Below are 17,974 nucleotides of genomic sequence, written 5' to 3'. Positions count from 1 at the left end.
AATGTTATAAATGCCAAATGTCGGGGTTGTTATAATAAACAGGTTTAATTAAATAAAGGAAGCACTTTACTTTTAACAATGTAGGATCAAGCTGCATATGTTAATGATTTAATAATGTATATAGTTTGCAAATGTAGCATCAATGACACTTGTACAAAAGCAGACACTTTTTAAAGTTGTATCATTTTTTATCATCACAAACAACAAATTTCCAACATGCATAGAGTGACAAGCTTGCCTAGTGAGTTAAATGTAAAAGTAGATATTACCTATTACAAATAACATTCTTGCTCTGCAACTCTTTGCATGTGTTTTTGAAGCAGTTTTTATTTTTATTTTTTTATTTTTAAATGCCCTGTTACAGATTTAGCTCAGAACTGATTAGGGACAATGGATGTTTCCATATACATAGAAAAAAAAACTATGTCGTATTTTCTGTAATCAGTTTCTTTATGGAAAACATTTAAAGGTGTTTCCACAATATAAGTAAGCAATGTTGCTCAATATCCTCCTGTTGCTTGTGGCGGCAGACTGTTGTGCAATCTGATTCCAGAGCTCATACTGCCTTCAGAAGCACAAAAGTTCATCATTTTACACACTTACAGGCAGCAATATTTGTCTTCACGTGCCTGTGAATTATGGTAAAATAAGTTATTGTAATGAACTGTGCCAAATTTAACTTTGAAAGTCAGATTTCTTTGCACTGATGTACTCTTTACATTTGCCTTGGTCTTTAGCTGCCTTGATCATGACTTGGCTCTGATGACTCCAGACTGTGATCAAAGTTGCCATGCAATTTCTTCATCATCTCCCACTCCTGATTACTTTTCCATTCTATCTCTCTCTCCTTTTCTCGTTCTCTCTCCCTCTGTAGCTCCTCTGTCTCCAGTGCTACTTGATGGCTGTTGAGATAAATGCTGCTGCGAGACACAATGAGGCTGCTGGTCCGTGAAGGCAGAGTACTGTCACAGTCTGTTCCCCTCTCGATGCGCCTCATCTGCCGACCAGGAGCAGGATGAGTCTGGACCTTATGTGCTTGATTCTGTCTCTCCTGGTGTCTCTTCTTTTTCTTACACTTCTGAGCACATCTTAAATCCAAGGATGCATAAGAAACATCTTCTGGGTCAAACTGGAGGGAAAAATGTTTTAATTAGTGTCTAATCCAATAAGGACCTATTTAACATAAAGACAATGCTAATTCTGTCAAAATGTAGTCATTAAAAGACAGAAAACTGAAATAATGACAAATAAAAAATAAAAAAAAAGTTTGTCAGCTGTATTTATAACTAATACCTTGTTAATAAATAATTTGATAGTAGTATAAATAGGTGACATTAACAGCTAAATGTTGGCGGAAGTTTATTTTTCTTGCATAGTTTGGGTCCATTTGGTCCTTTTAATTGTAGAGTCACTGAAATGCAGACAAAGTTCTTTTGTCTGGTCATCAACCTCTTATGATTATACATTTCTCTCCTGATCGTAATGGTCCCTTTCACCCCCATCTACAGGACATGAAGAAACCCTCAATGGTGTAAGTATTATATAAATATGAAAACGAGTCAGTATAGCCTTCACAGCCTTTCATGTATAGCCTTCACAGTCACTGGATTTCAACCTATGTGAACACCTATGGGAGAATTAGGAGTGGCGTGTTCGTTCCTCACTACCAACATCAAAACTCTAATAGAAGGAAAATATTTTGGATGCACAGTATTCATTTCCGTGTGAAATGAGTCAGTGGCACAGTGAAACAGTGGCAGCGACCTGCAGAATCTATTCACTGAAGCTATTTTGTACTTTATTTTAATCGCCCATCTTTTGATCTATAGATAAATATACTGTATACATATACAATTTCAAATATCAAATTTTTAAATCTTGGCACTTAGGTGGAAAAGTGTTAAAATTTGAATATCTGATTTATTTTTATTTTGTTCGTTTGTTTGTTTGGTTTTTGTACAGTTATATTATGGAAGTTATTATAGTCATCAGAAACGGCAATTTAAAAATAGTTCCATAATAAATTAAAAAGCAATTACTTAAAATAAATGTAAAAAAAATGGAATTTTCTTTCAAAATATATACATATTTTGACAATAAAGAAGATATTTCTTTATAAAGATAACTCACTAGACAGGCAACTGTCGTATGCATCCATGAATACTACCATTGTAACTGCAGTATACAGTGGAGTCCAAAAGTCTGAGACTAGTGAAAATACAAATTATATTATCAGCAACTAAGTAAAAAGATGAATCTTGAAAATATTTAAACTAATTTTGTCTTATTTGAATTTTCTGATGACTGAAATTTTTTTGAAATTTTTAATGACTGTCTGTACCCAACTGATGCCACAGGTTTGTGTAAAACTTGATGAAGTGTCGTTTGAACATGTGCTTCAGTAGAATGGATGAGTTTGAGAGACAGTCTGAGCTTTTGTACAAAGCAGTTAACATGTTCAATAGCACAATTTTGATTCAATTTGATTCATTGTGGAATATTTTGCATAGTAAAAAGTTGCACATTTCGTTTAATTATTTTTAAATGTCCTAAATTATAAATGCTACTTTTGGATGCTACTTTAAATCTCTGTACGTCTTTAGTTAAATAACATTTTTAGATAAATTTTTATTTTGGAGTCTGTACATTTTTGCAAGGGTACAATGTAAAGCGATCTCCTCTTCTCCTTCTTATGAAGTATTTTTATTTAACACCAACAAACTTTTAAAAATTTTACTTTGCAGTAAACTGTATACTTACAGTGTGAGGCAAATAATTATACCTTGTGAAGACTAGTTTATTGTGTGACAGTTAAGTTTCAAATAAAAAAACAAGCCCTATGTCAGTATTTAGTTCTATATGGTTTCCTGTGCATTTCTTAGAGTCAAATTTATTGATGCACGGTGGTCTGAGAGTGCAATACCACAGTCGCTGTGTGAAAGTAAAGAGCCATGTTAGTTTCTGTGCGTGTGGCCGTTTTTAAATGCGTGGGATGACCTGCTCAAAATAGTTGCCTAGCTATCAAATTAACTGTGTTTTCACATGATAAAATCTGTTCCAATACATCAGCTTCAGCATTAGAAAATATCAGCTACGGTGACACTGTCCCATTTTTTATGCCTGAACCTTTTATTTATGGCTTTCCTTCACAATTTTAAATGCATTTCATTTAGATTAGACTGTAATGTTGAAGCATTTACTAGCCGGAATTTCTCCAGTTTTATAATAATGATCATGATATTTTGAGTAAACATCAGTAGCACATGTGTGGACTGTACCTTTCCATCGAGTCTTGTGCCTTTTTTTGTCATTTGTACCTTGTTCCCATATTCAGGCAATGACATGGATCCTGAAATAAAAAGTAAAAATTAATTAATTAAAGTAGATATTTATGCAAAATGGACGTAGCGAGACAGTGTACTGTTATGACGTGCCGTTGATTATACTGTGTTGCTATTTACAAAACGTATCCCTATTTCAATTCAATTCCATTTGTATAGTGCTTTTAACAATGGACATAGACTCAAATCAGTAGTACAAAAAAAATCAAGATTAATACTATACAAAAGTTTAAGATTAATACTATACTTATATTTAAATCTGTTTGTGTTTATCCCTAATGAGCAAGCCTGAGGCGACTGTGCATATGTGCATATAAAATGATATTCCAAAGAATTAATTTATATAGCTTAAAAAATTGCAATCTGTTAACTGAAGTTTGGGTTTCTTGACTTTTAACAGTTCATTTTGCATTTCTATTCATAGCTCAGATTTTTGCGTTATAAACAGTGTATATGAGATTAATAGGCTATGAGGCTTAAGAGATTAATTCACCTCCAACTCCATCTAAAAAGATGTTTCCATATATAGGATTGTCTTGATTTTGTCGTTCATCGTCCTCAAACCTATGAGAAGATTAGGAAAAACAAACACATTTATTTAATACATGGCTTGTGTCATTTTACACTCATAGCACAGCATGTGCAAGTATGTACACAAGCAATCACACAAACAAACAAACAAACAAACATACAAATAAATAAATAAAATTATTTGGAAGATATGCCTACCTGTCACTATGAAAAGAATCTCGGTACAACGGCACCTCAATGTCTATTTATAAAAAAAAATGAAGGTATGGTTGTGTTTAAATGCACTGTAAGATTATTTACTTTAAAAGTATAAAATTATAGGTACGATATAGTAATATTCCTGTATACTACTATGGTTATAATGATATTCATATAATATGCATCATATAATAATTTACTCTACAGCATACATTCATAAGCATAATACAATAATACACTTTATGTTATAACAGCATTATAATATATAATATAAGAATAAATTATTAGTAGAATATACTGAAATATATACAGTGAAATATTTGGAGTATACAGCATTACTAACTGATGATGTGTTAAATAAATAAATAAAAGTTTAACATACCTCTGCTTTGACTGTCTTTTCTTTTCAGGTAAAAGAGATAAATGTTTAAACATACAGATATTAACAGTGCTATAGGCATTATTGCCAGTCCCACGATGCACCCTTTATCTTAGAAAAAACGGAAAAAAGAAAGAAACTTTAGATATTTTTCTACAAGTCATTATATCATTCATTAACTATAAAGTTTTATTTAACAATAAGTTCTGCCTTCCAAACAACTTTCACAGTAAATCAACCGTTATGTTATGTTATGTATCCGTTATGTATGTTTCATATAAATAATAAAGATAAAATAATAAAATAAAAAATAATAATAATAATAATAATGACTAAAAACTTGCTTAACAATTAACAATTATATTAACAATCATTTTAAAACATCAGTGGGACAAATATTTAGAAATAATGCATAATGTACTAATGAAAATTATGAATCAATAGGCCACGCTTGATTTTACTTGATTTCTATGAACAATGCAGTATTCTACTTGATGTAAAATGCTTTACGAGTCAAAAAGAAGATGTGTGTAGATGTATATATTGGTCTTTCACTTTGGAAAGCACGCTTTCACGTACGATGGCTTCATCCTGCATGAACTTAAAGCACAGCAAACATAATAATTCTAGCTTACCCATTGTGGATCTTCTGATCATCAACTGTCATCAACATCAACTGAAGCTTTAGCTTTGCCTCCTATGCGGGTTGTTCGTGAGGTGCACCATATCTGCTTCTATTTTTACTGTCTTGTGTTTTTTTCGGTTACAAACAGGAAATGTGGCGGATACCTAATTCACTGCAAACGTTCACGTCACCCAAAGTCTATGTAACTATCTTAGTGTTACAGCACTTTTTCTTTTTTATGTAGCAAAATCTAATTCATTCAAAGGGTTTATTTATCACTTGAATGATCTTTGATTATTGACACCTTGAATTATTCTCCTGAAAGCCTAATAGATTAAATGTGGATGTTACTGGAATTTTTACAGTTAAAGATAAGTTTTATTGTGAATATATTTCTGGATTAAACACTTATTTATTGTGTTCAGTAGAAAAATCTTTTGTACTTGGTCTTGTTTGTAATTAGCACCGTGTTTCTGCTCCAGTTATCTACAATAGTATTGGGCAATAAAAATCTTGCTATGCTGTATAATGTGAATAATTCTAATGATATAATTGATAAAAACATCAACAACAAGAACGAAAATAATTACGAGACAATAGATTTGCATTGTATTTAACTGAACAGACTGAAAACATTAACTACAGCCTTGTGCTCTATGGTCATAGATTGTACCTAAAGCCAAGTAAACATTTTGAAGCCTGTCCTCATTTCTTTTTTGGAGCTCACACGCTGCATCTTATACCGTATGCTGTATAACAGAAACATCTAGAAACCATGGCAGCATGAGGAAGCTGTTATTCCAACATCTAACAGCTTATTACAAGTGAATCAGTGCAACAGTAAATATTAATAACACATGATTATTTGTTCATTCCTTGTTGCTAGTTGGTTGGTGTTGCAGGATGTATGTACTTTGTGAAGTATGTGAGAATCTTTTTTTTTTTTTTTTTTTTTATCGAAATTTCCATTTCCGACCACATAGCAGGAAACGTCCTTCAGGGTAAACTCATATCTGTTCTTTGTGAACTGAACCACAAACACAAAACACTTGCACAATATAGTCACTAACAATAGAGTTTGGCCAGTGTAAACATATATATTCTTTATTATTCAAAATCAAGGTGATTAAACCGGTTAAATACTTAGCTAGCTATGTTATGATCAATCAGACAATTACAAAATACTTTTACCCCAGTTGATGTTGTCTGGTTTACATAAGATGATCTGTTGTGTAAAAGTCGGAAGCTGTTCCTGTTGGTCACTTCTTGATATCTGATGTGGTTTGCCTGGTTAGTCCTGTCACGTGTGAATATGTGAGGTGTCATCTGAGGTTTAAGTGTCAGCACTTGTAATGGGTATTTTGTGTAGGCTGGTTTTAAGAGGGCCATTCTCTGAGTTTGAGAATGAAGTTATCAACGTTTTCAGTCATCCATGTCATTTTGACGATCTAGTAGTGGTTATTAAAAGTACTTATAATAATATAATACTGAAGAACAGATAAAGCTCCTCGGACGAGTGGCGAAATATATCTTCTGGGTTGTAACTTATACATGTAACATATGTGCGGTTGCCTTATTTACTACTACTGGACATATAATTTTCAGATATTACATTAGTACAGTACATCAGATACATAAAGACTGCTTTTGTACTGCCTTTGTCCTGTTGTGTAGAGCTGTGTTGTCATCTTGAAATGTTAATTGTTTGGGACATCACACTGTCTGATCAGTAGATTAGTGTTACAGGTTTAGTCACTTACCGTATTTTCCGGACTATAAGCCGCAACTTTTTTCCTACGCTTTGAACCTTGCGGCTTAAACAATGACGCGGCTAATATATGGATTTTTCCCGATTTTTCTTTTTTTTTAAAAAAAAAAAACAAATTCTGTGACATGCTCAGTTTATTGGCAGCATGAAGCTTTCATTTGACCAATGAAATTGCCGAATGGGATAACTCTGACACCGAAGGAGATGTCTTCAGTGGTTTCAGTGCACAGGAGGAGGAAGATAGTGACCAATGACTTTCTTGGTAGGCTACTGTTTACTGCTAATTTTTTATTTTTTGTTACAAGCCGTGTTTTGTTAAAGCCTGTGTAAAGTTAAAGGTAGGTAAATGAGCAGAAAGGGGCGGGTCTTGTCAATATGGGCGGAGAGAGTGTTCAGTGCGCATGTGTGACATTAGCATGTGTGAAATTTCTTTGTTTTTATCCATTAAGTCCATTGTTTATGTCCATTAAGTCAATATTAATACACTTTCTGTGTAACAGGCTCAACAAACCCGCTCCTTCACATCACCCCATGAAGACCACCAAAGTTCTTTTGCAACAGGAATTTCATTATTACTATTATTTATTTATTTATTTTTAATTATTATTATATTATTATTTTTATTTTTATTATTATGTCTCCTGGAGTAGTAACGTTTCCACTGGAGAGAGTATTAAGACTCTAGCTGGGTCATTAACACTAGTAGAGGAATTTGTGGTCCAAGACTTCAAGTAGAAGCTCCATATATTAAGCACTTTATGTTTGTAGGTTTGTATGTCTCTCCGTGGTAGGCACAGGCCAACATAGTTAAATAGTTCTAAAATAAAAAAGGAATAAAACATTCTTTTCTGAAATTAAATAATAGGTATCCACTGCAAAAGAAAAAAGCTACACTCGTCCTGCCAGTGAAATAATTGTACAATGATCATATGTATTATTTATATAAACACAAGGCAAACAATTCTAAATTTTAATGTGAAACCAGCTCAGATTCTTAGCTTAGTAACCTTAACACAGCAATCACTATTTCAACCAATGTACTCCAAATACACCACTTCTACCACCCTTCTCCTTGCTTCCCTTCTTCCTCTTTAAAACCATGGTGAGCAGAAAAGCATCTCAAAGTGTGTGACATGACAAACATTAAAATGAATATGCGACAGCAGCACAAGACCACATCAGATATCGATCGGCAACAGGAATCCGAGGCATCTTTGCATATATGAGCAGGTTTAAATGTGTTCCTAATAAATGAGTTGTTTGTGTCTAGTGCCATGCTGTTCAATCATTAGCAGAGCTGCAGGATCTCAATCTCAGTGCATTGCTGTAATATATGTCTTTTAAATAGCATGGTCCAGTCTCAAAGTAGCATTGCTGTTCCTTCTATCTGTCTGGGCATTAAGTTTTTTCGACCTTCTTCAGTCTCTGCTTAAATCAAATTGTTCTGTTTTTAGGTCTCCTTTTTTTTAAGCCTTGTTCTTGTTTTGTTAAAACTGTTCAATAAACCTACTCCTGCATTTACTTTCAACAGTGAATGTTTTTTAATCTAAATATTCAACATCACCGATGAACACTTGTATGTATATTTAATGAATCAGACCATGGTAAATGTTTGTGAATGAGACAAATATGTTAAATGTTCAGTAAGAAGAGGCCAACACTGTGGGGATCCGGAGGCACCAAAAGATGTACCAGCCCCAGCTGAAATTATAAAAATTTATAATCACACCATCCAGTGTCACCCAAATGACGATGAGGTTCCCTTTTGAGTCTGGTTCCTTTCAAGGTTTGTTTCTCTTCCATTTAAGGGAGATTTTTCTTGTCACAGTTTCCCCAGGCTTGCTCATTAAATAAAAATATAAGAATAATATTAATCTTGAACTTTTGTCTAATATTTATCTTGAAAGTTTTGTACCATGTTTCTTATGTTCTGTAAAGCTGCTTTGAGACAATGTCCATTGTTAAAAGCTCTATACAAATAAAATTTAATTGAATTGAATCGAACTGAATAAGCTAAAAGCAGACTTGATAAACCAAATAACAGCAACGCAAAATGTTGAATTTTGCATATGGAATTTCTAGCACATTTGAAGTTGGAGACAAAATCATTCATTCATTCATTCATTCATCTTCTACCGCTTATCCGAACTACCTCGGGTCACGGGGAGCCTGTGCGTCACCTCAGATCTCAGGCGTCATCGGGCATCAAGGCAGGATACACCCTGGACGGAGTGCCAACCCATCGCAGGGCGGAGACAAAATCAGTTGTATAAAATTTATTTAGTCTGCACTTGTTTAAAGCTTTTATTAAAAAAAATAGGTAATTCACGGGAAATAAAATATAGAATACACAGAATATAACACAATGAAATAATATTATAGAGTAACGTAAAAAACGATTTTCCCATAAAAACATAACAATCAAAGGTAAACACTTCTAGCTCACTATATCATTTTAATATAGTAGTTTTTTCAGTGTAGTGGCATCACATGGAGAAATCTAGAAAAGTCATTTATGGCCTTGTTTTAAAAAAAAACTAAACAAAACAAAACAAAAAAACAACAAGCAAAGGATTTCTGGATAAATCATCAGTGCCTGGACATGCCTGAAAATAAACTTTATAATAATTGATTTAAATTTTAGATATTTGGATAACATTATATCATCCGATGCAGCAGCTACTGCACTAAAATAGAATTTATGCCATTATTTTCCATTTCTTTAACTTCAAAAATTTTATCAAATTTGATCAAAATAGAGTTTTATTTTGGTCTTCTTATAGCTATATCTAAGGCTAAATATTCATGCATTTTTTTTGCCTTTTTTTTTTTTTTTTTAACACATCCTGTTTCCTTCTTCATGCTTTTTGACCTTTCAGATATTTCAGGGGAAGACAGAGGGTAAAAGTGTTGAAATGTCAGAGTGTGAAATAGGGTTCCTGCTCACAAAATAAGGGATAGCTTTAATGAATTTACATATATTACAGGCAGACATAAAATATCAAAATAAACCAAAAACTTAAGGTGCACACTGGAAATCAACACACATGGAAAAACACAGTCAGTATAAAAGGCTCTGTTTTGATGTAGGAGTCCATCATACTAAAATGTCAGTAATAAGTATGTCGTGATTTCTTGCTGATGTGTACTTCACTGGTGGCGGAGGAGGTTTGAATGGCGGTGGCATATCCAGCCTAAAAAAAAGAAAAAACAAGAAGTTAGTAGACAGAAAGGTGACAGACAGGACATGTGGAACTTCTGACATGTCTCTCACCTTTTCTGAATGAGGTATTGCCGGTAAAGAAACCCAACCAGAGCCAACATGAGAAGAAAAGGAATGATAAACACACCATGTAACTTACTGGTGCTTACATCTGCAACAAAGAGATGATGAGATAAATCAAGAAGAGTTTTGATCTCTTTCTTTATACCCTGTCATCATGCATTCGCCAGTTTTGGTGGAATTAACTATCTTATGTAGTTATTAAAAGCCGTAAGATGTGTGACATGATATTGTTAGCATTTTACTTTATTTCAAAATTTGTAATGCTGGATTTTATGTGTTTGTTTTCACTTGGACAAAGTAGTGTTTGCAAAAATCATAAAATAATTAAAAATTTTAAAATTGCAAAATACTGTCTTGATTTAAATTTACATCTGAATATCAAATAAGAGCATACAATGTTAGAATGTTAGTACATAGGAGAAATTGCTTGCATCATCATAAATCTTGCATCAAAGTTTTTGGAATTTTGGTTGTTAAGATTGTTTATTCTCACAGTGGCCGTGTAAAGATGATTGTATTGGTACCTGAAGATACATAGTTGATTTCTCTGCTTGTAGATCCTGGGATGGATGTACAGAAAATCTTAGACATTGTCCTGCTCTCACTTGTCATATGTGTGAAGGTGGTGTCTGAGCTCTTTAACCCTGTGTGTTGTGTTGTGAGGTTTACATGCAGCATGGTGACATTTCCAGTAGGTGGCGTTGAGGTGCTGATATACATGACTTCCTCTGTAGACGTGGTATCAGAGGTGCTGCTGTTATATTGTGTTTGTAATGTTGGCGTTGTAACGTTAAGTTCTGGTGTTGTCATAGTTGTGCTGCTTATCTGAGGTGTTGTTTCCATGATCATGGTGCTGCTCAGATGTTCTTTAGATGGACAAAAAAGACAAAAATACATATTGATTGTTATACACAAAAGGTTAAAATTGAATTGACCATTTGTAAAAATAGTCTTTGTTAATATAGATAGGCAGAAACATCTGGGACATGGCTAGATATGCTGACCAAACCATTATTTAATGAGGGAGATGAACTGCTCTGTCACCAGAGCCGATCGGCCCTACATGCTCACTACGCAAGTTGCGTAGGGCCCCGCAAATTATGCAAGGCCCCGCCTCCCCCTGCCTCATTTTACAGCGCGTGTTAATGTTTACTGTGTAGATGACAATATGAAGCGGAGCTATCCATCTGGCCATGAAAAGAGAAAAAAGAAACAAAATGAGAGTGAAATGCGAGAACAGCAACCAGGTAAACTTGTGTTCTCTTCAAGTTTGATGTCAGCAAAAGCAAATAACAGTAAAGTTAAGTTGATGTGATTCTGTCTCTAGTCTCTATCTGACTAGCTAAATTAGCGTCCAGTGCATATCTTAGGCTGTCTTGGCCATTCGCGTAAATAAACGCCCAAGGCCAATGGTGTTTATAAATGGCAGCTCGATAACCGCGCCGCGCGTGAACATGCGTTCATATGCGTTCATATGCGCGTGCAATCGTGCACGAAATGACATGCACTCAAAATCCCCAAATCCAAAGCTGTGTTCTATTTCTTTATATTAATATCTTTATATTTATATATATATATATATATATAAGTGAATATATATAATATGTGAAGTGTCAAGTGTGAATGTGAGGCAAATGGTTTACATGGCTCAAGGGGTCAGGTAGGAGGGCCCCTTAGCAGAATTTTGCTTAGGGCCCCAGGGAGGTCAGGATTCATTCATCAAACTAGTCTTAACATCAACATGCAGGTTTAGTTGTAAGCCTTATGTGAGTTTATTCAAAGGTTGTTCCAAATTTTAACGATAATAAACCAGGACAAAGTCATCAACTGGTGGATCCAGTCTGAATGCAGACCCAGCAAAATATCTCAGAGGATCAAACCAACCCAACTTTTTTAACCATATGCAAATTGTCAGGTATCTTTTTGGCAAAATAAACACTGACATAAGTTCTCTAAATCATTATTAATTATTTTGGTCACCTTCAAGTTTGCTAAAGAAGTTTACAAAGATGTAAGTTAAGCACAATATATATTTTTTTATTGTATTTCTATAAAATATACTGTAACACACTATCCTTTCTGTCCGTAGAGGAAACCACATTTAAAGATGTGGCATGAATATACAGAACACAGCAGAATGTGTCTAGCCATTACGGGAAGTGAGCTATGAGTTAGCAGCAAACTCAGCAAATGCCAATCCTTTTGTCATGTACCCTAATCAGGGTGTTAAAGGTCATCACAGATTTATGTAGGGATTTTTACACACTTACCCGTGTGTGTCCTATTTATCACAGTAACTGTAAAATCCTTCTGTCTATGTAGACGGTGATTTCCAGTGTGAACCATCAAGGTGTAAATTCCAGATTGATCAGAACTCACTGACCACAGATTTATACTGGCATTAGAGGACACTGTCATGTTGTCCTGTAGGAGAAGAGCAACATCATACATAGGCTTATATATACACTTACTGAGCACTTTATTAAGAACACCTCTACACCTGAACATTCATACAATTATTTAAACATGTGGCAGCAGTGCAATGTATAAAACCTGATACAGGCCAGCAGCCTCAGATAGTGTTCACATCAGGTAGTTTTCTCAGTTATTGTCTGTCTCTGCATGATTGTTGGTGCTCGATGGGATGGTTTGAGTATTTCTATAACTGCTAAGTCAATACAGTCTGGCGTGAAAACAAAAAAATCAAGTGATTGACAGTTTTCCTAATAAAAATGCCTTGTTTCCACCAATTAATTTCAATCTGAGTTCCCAAATGTGTTCCCATTTGAGCCTGATTCGTCTCAAGGTTTCTTTCTCATATTATCTCAGTGAGATTTGCCATGCCACCATTGCCGCTCATTGTGGATCTAATTCAATTTGAGAATTTGAGAATTAGATTATATTTTAAAATTTGTCATTTATATTCCAAATTTATATATTTTTGCAAAGCAGCTTTGCAACAATGTCCACTTTTAAAAGTACTTTACAAATAAAATTTGTATAATTATTATTAATCCAAATAATTAATAAATTATATTGAATTTTATTAAATTGTGACATAGCCAGAGGAAAATAGCCAGATTCACACTGGTTCAAAATGGTTCCAAAGAGGATTTAACATGGTTCAATCCAACAAGCAGAATAAGTAAATAACTCAATCAATCACTCTTTACAACTTTAGTAAGACGAAAAGCATCACAGAACACACGAAACATCAAACCTTGCGGTGGATTGGCTACCAACACTAACGACCATGCCACAGAATATTATCTGAAGCTCTTAATTTGTATCTGATTGGATAGATTGATAATTACACAATTGAGTATATGTGTATTAAAATGTTTATTAAGTGAATATGGATTTTAAATTGGTAATATTTTAATATTTTAATATTTAGTATATTTTTAAACCTGCAAGTGAATATTCTTTGATTACGTTCTGGTTTGGTTGTTGTAAAATACTTGGTACTTGGTAATTACACCAGATTGAACATACCGATACAGAAATGTGACAAAATCGTACTCAAGTAGCAGTATCACAGCAAAAAATAATAAGGTTTAAGCTAAACTACTTTAATGAAAACTGCTAGAAAGTAGTTTTTGTTTTAAAGCAATTACACCATTTTCTTTGAAAAATATTGCTCAATGAACAAAGTAGATGTTCATACCTCTGCTTTAGGGAGTCTAATGTCGAAACATTTTAGTGTGGAAGGGTTAGTGACACTGATCCTCAAAATCATATATAATATATATATATATATTAATGTTTTGATATTAAACTTATACAATTTGGCTTATATCTAGCATACAATCACTGGCTGTATAAGAGAATACTAAATTATAATAAAATAATTCATTCATCTTCTACCGCTTATCCGAACTACCTCGGGTCACGGGGAGCCTGTGCCAGGCGTCATCTCATCTCAGGCGTCATCGGGCATCAAGGCAGGATACACCCTGGATGGAGTGCCATTTTCCAGAGATGCCAATCAACCTACCATGCATGTCTTTGGACTGGGGGAGGAAACCGGAGTACCCGGAGGAAACCCCCGAGGCACGGGGAGAACATGCAAACTCCACACACACAAGGTGGAGGCGGGATTCGAACCCCGACCCTGGAGGTGTGAGGCGAACGTGCTAACCATTAAGCCACCATGCCCCCATAATAAAATAATATTATATGAATATATAAAGTATATACTCTGCAGTTGTTTTTAATGTGATATTCAAATAAAAGATACATTTGCCAATATAATATTTTTTTACCCCAGGCAGAGTATAAATATTAAGTATTTTGGGTAGTTTTAAAGCTCCTAAACAGGAATTACCTTCATCCAGACAAAATGCAAGAACTTGGAAGACTTTGCTTCACAGGTAATCGTCAGATTTGTCCCAGTTTCAACTTGTATCTGGCTCTCCGAATTACACTCTATATTGTCAAGAACTGTTTGACAGAGCGAGAATAATATTATGAGTATCAAAATAAATAATAAAATAAATCCATAATAAAGATTAATCTTTACTTTCTTTCATCTTAATTCTCAATGTGTGTGAGGTGTATAATAATCTATTTTATAGCTAAAAATGAAGAATTACAGTCTACAGTCAGGTGCACAGTTGCATTAAGGTTTTGTAAGCGTTGGTTTGATGAGTCCCAGAGCGGCTGACAGATCAAGTCAATCATGTGCCGTGTAATGTTCTGAATGATGAACTTTCCATCCTGATTTTCCATTTTTGATTGACTCTGTAGGGAGGAGCAAATCAAAACAATGGTAAAAGTAATTTCTTGCAAAAGAAAATGAGTGCCTTGTGACTTGTGATTTTTGCTGAGGTGGGTTTTTTGACTCACCAGTGAGGATGATAACATGTACTTATCAGGTGGAGGATTACAGACACATGTGATGCTCACTGTGTCTCCTTCACTTACAGTCCTGTCGGTGGGCGTGACCTTCACTGAAACTTTCGGAACTTGGGCACAAACATTCGTTGTTCAGATAAAAACATTTGTGATTTATAATGTATAAGCAAAGAAATTTTTCCCCAACTTTGTTCACTCAGAAACAAATTTCTGAGTGATTCATTTTTAAGCTATGTAATAATTATATACTAGGCTATATCATTTGTATATTAGTAGATAGTTATATATAGTTGATAATAAGTGTAGCATTATCATTAATCTATACTTTATAACTGATAGAATACATGCTGTAGTAAAAGAAAGTAATAAAAAGATACTGTGGAAATATTCTATTTTGTATAGTTATAATGTTGTAAATTTCACATTCTGTTCCACCCCTAAATTATTCCGTTAAAGATTTACCTGTAACTTGTACTTTTGTGTAGTTTTTGATGTTGCCATGAGGAAATGAAGTGATATCACAAACATAGTCTCCGCTGTCCTTCTCTGTAACTTCCTGCAAATGCAAGATGGAGCCTTGCAGCTCTGTGGTGTTTGTTTCTGTCATCGGCTCCAATTTTACATTTGCATTGTAAATAGGAGAAAACAAAGGATTAAACACCACTAGACTTTGTTCTCCATGCTTTGCCTGTTTAAGCCATTGTAACTGGATGATTTTTGAATGCTTCTGGGACAAGATGCAAGGCAGGCTGATGTTCTGTCCAACTGCTGCATTCACCTCTGTTTTGTGTTCTATGAAGACAGTCTGACTGAGAGTTCCTGTTGATGAGTTTACATAACATTAATCAGGGATATACAGGTTATTTTAGAGAAATCTTTTTAGGAAATGGATCAGTGTTTTTCTGATATTAAAAGTGAGAGTCAGTTCTTTGAAAGACATTCAGAAGCCTCTAGATCAGCGGTGTCCAATCTTATCCACAAAGGGCCCGTGTGGGTGCAGGTTTTCATTCCAAACCAAGCAGAAGCCACACCTGATTCCACCTGTTTAACCAATTGTTCTTGGCTTTTAGTAGACTCTGGTGTGGCTTCTGCTTGGTTGGAATTAAATCCTGCACCCACACCGGCCCTTTCCAGATAAGATTGGACATGGCTGCTCTAGAGGCTTCTGAACGTCTTTCAAAGAACTGATTCTCACTTTTAATATCAGAAAAACACTGATCCATTTCCTAACAAGTTACAGATGAGATATAAATTCATATAGACATATTAAATGCTTAATCAATTAAGTAAACCACATATTTTTAAACAATTAAGGTAAGATATTAATAACCTAATGAAGGATTGTAAATAAATCTATTCATGCTCACCTTGAAGAATGCTTATAAAAATCAGAAGACTGCCAGCTTTATTGGCCATTACAGAAGCTATGAGTGTAGAGACAACAGTTAGTTTTAGAGAACGAAAAGAAATGACGCATTTCACAGGAAGTGGCTGGAGGTTATACCACAGAAGATACAAGAACAAAACTGTCTGCATCTGCACACATCCTTGTTCCTCACACAAACTGCACCAGTTGAGATATCTTTATTTTGTATATTATTTTTAAAATGTATGTGTGTAATCCACTGACTGAATTACTCATGTATTTATTATTTTTATTATTTTATTGATAATGTTGTTAACTATTAAATGTTAATCTCTAAAAATAAATACATCTTTGCCATCTGTATATTAAGTGGTTTCTTTCTCTTTTAAACAGATTTTGCTGATTGTTTTTATTTTTTAAAAACTTTTTTAGATTTGACGATGAAGATTTTTCTGAAGCACTGCTCCCTCATACCTCCTTCCTAGTTTAAATTTGGTTTCCTGTTCAAAATCAGTATCAGCATAATCCATGTGAACACACACAAACACATGCAGCCAGCCAGGATGTTAAACATGAATACTTGCATAGATGTCTGTCTTCATACTTGAATATAATGTAGGCTACTGTATTTTGAAAAGTGTCAGCATGTGCAGCACATGCTTTTAGTTTCACATTGTCACTTCCAGTTTTGCCACATCAATTCTGATTTTCCAACATTTTATGTAGCCCTGAGCCTATTTAAATGCGCAACCGATGCTCCTTCATCGTCAGATGGTCTTTTAAGTTTGCCTATTGCACCTGATCAGCTATCCTGTTGTGCTCTTGTATTCTTTGCCTTTTTTGACCCCGTTTGGATCCTGACGGATCCTGACAACAGTGCCGTCCAGCTAAACAGAAAATGCAATAATTGTCAGATGAAGGATGGATGACATTTACAGTAAAATGCTGTCAATGTCTCTTATCACAATCTATTGTGGCGTTGTGTGTGCCATTGATACCTGCAACACTGGGGCACAAAATTTTGTTCATGATTACGTACAATCATACTGTATCAGAACAAACAGAAAGATTATTTCTCGAGGACCACTCACATTTCTTTAACCGGCAGAGCAAAATAATGATTGTGTATTGGGTCACTCTTCACACTTGAATATAATATACGCAACTGTATTTTGAAAAGTGCTGGAGACAAAATATAGAAACTTTTGGAACAAACCAATTCTATATCAAAATGTTTATATATTATGATAAAGAAATCTAGAATAAATCTGGAAATCCATTATCATAATGTTATACTGGTATGTTTGATAGTATACATTCTATAATAATAAAATCTATAAGCAGATATTCTGAAAATATATATTCTTGTATGGATGTGATACTTTGAATCTTATGAGATTTTACTATTTACCAATTACCTCCTACCTAAACACTGTCGTACTCTCCTTCACGGGAAGCGGACTCCTTCAGTAGCTCAGAGACCACACAAGCCTTCCGTTAATTAAACTCAAGCCACACATGATCACTATTTCCCTGCTCACGCAAAAGTAATGTAATCATTTTTTGCTATAGTACCTGTGGTTTCGGTTAATAATGTTTATTTTATGAATTGTTTGTTTCATG

General features: G+C 34.3%; 2 protein-coding genes across 3 annotated transcripts; both read right to left on the bottom strand.

Moving 5' to 3' along the window:
- Positions 1-23: 23 nt before the first annotated feature.
- On the bottom strand, positions 24-5,219 carry LOC132863179 (uncharacterized). 2 transcript variants are annotated; one of them, XM_060895819.1, is made up of 6 exons: positions 5,085-5,219; positions 4,453-4,560; positions 4,071-4,113; positions 3,835-3,905; positions 3,279-3,349; positions 24-1,129 (listed from the first exon to the last, which is right to left on the bottom strand). In XM_060895819.1, the coding sequence occupies exons 1-6, from the start codon at positions 5,104-5,106 to the stop codon at positions 734-736; spliced, it is 711 nt and encodes a 236-aa protein (XP_060751802.1). In that variant the 5' UTR covers positions 5,107-5,219; the 3' UTR covers positions 24-733. The 2 variants fall into 2 exon arrangements, with proteins under 2 accessions (XP_060751802.1, XP_060751803.1); XM_060895820.1 differs by having other exon boundaries at positions 4,453-4,472; positions 5,085-5,206.
- Positions 5,220-9,117: 3,898 nt separating this feature from the next.
- Positions 9,118-16,481, bottom strand: si:ch1073-15f19.2 (cell surface glycoprotein MUC18). Its single transcript, XM_060896259.1, has 9 exons — positions 16,353-16,481; positions 15,448-15,804; positions 14,977-15,095; positions 14,724-14,871; positions 14,456-14,571; positions 12,399-12,552; positions 10,653-10,994; positions 10,117-10,216; positions 9,118-10,036 (listed from the first exon to the last, which is right to left on the bottom strand). The coding sequence occupies exons 1-9, from the start codon at positions 16,399-16,401 to the stop codon at positions 9,940-9,942; spliced, it is 1,482 nt and encodes a 493-aa protein (XP_060752242.1). The 5' UTR covers positions 16,402-16,481; the 3' UTR covers positions 9,118-9,939.
- Between the last annotated feature and the right edge of the window lie 1,493 nt (positions 16,482-17,974).

Source organism: Tachysurus vachellii, chromosome 20 (assembly GCF_030014155.1).
Source record: "Tachysurus vachellii isolate PV-2020 chromosome 20, HZAU_Pvac_v1, whole genome shotgun sequence".
Taxonomy (NCBI): Eukaryota; Metazoa; Chordata; class Actinopteri; order Siluriformes; family Bagridae; genus Tachysurus; species Tachysurus vachellii.
Note: the sequence above shows the minus strand (reverse complement) of the source record. Positions and strands in the feature narration are given on the sequence as shown.

What these genes read in the sequence shown, in the direction of transcription:
- si:ch1073-15f19.2 (XM_060896259.1), bottom strand. Translation starts at nt 16,401, where the DNA reads ATGGCCAATAAAGCTGGCAGTCTTCTGATTTTTATAAGCATTCTTCAA. An exon ending in TGTGCACCTGACTGTAGACT is followed by an intron (nt 14,572 to 14,723) that starts GTAATTCTTCAT and finishes TCTGTCAAACAG; the next exon opens with TTCTTGACAATATAGAGTGT. An exon ending in GATAAATAGGACACACACGG is followed by an intron (nt 10,995 to 12,398) that starts GTAAGTGTGTAA and finishes GTCCATCTAAAG; the next exon opens with AACATCTGAGCAGCACCATG.
- LOC132863179 (XM_060895819.1), bottom strand. Translation starts at nt 5,106, where the DNA reads ATGATCAGAAGATCCACAATGG. An exon ending in GATCAGAAGATCCACAATGG is followed by an intron (nt 4,561 to 5,084) that starts GTAAGCTAGAAT and finishes GTTTTTTCTAAG; the next exon opens with ATAAAGGGTGCATCGTGGGA. An exon ending in CTTTTTAGATGGAGTTGGAG is followed by an intron (nt 3,350 to 3,834) that starts GTGAATTAATCT and finishes TTTTTATTTCAG; the next exon opens with GATCCATGTCATTGCCTGAA.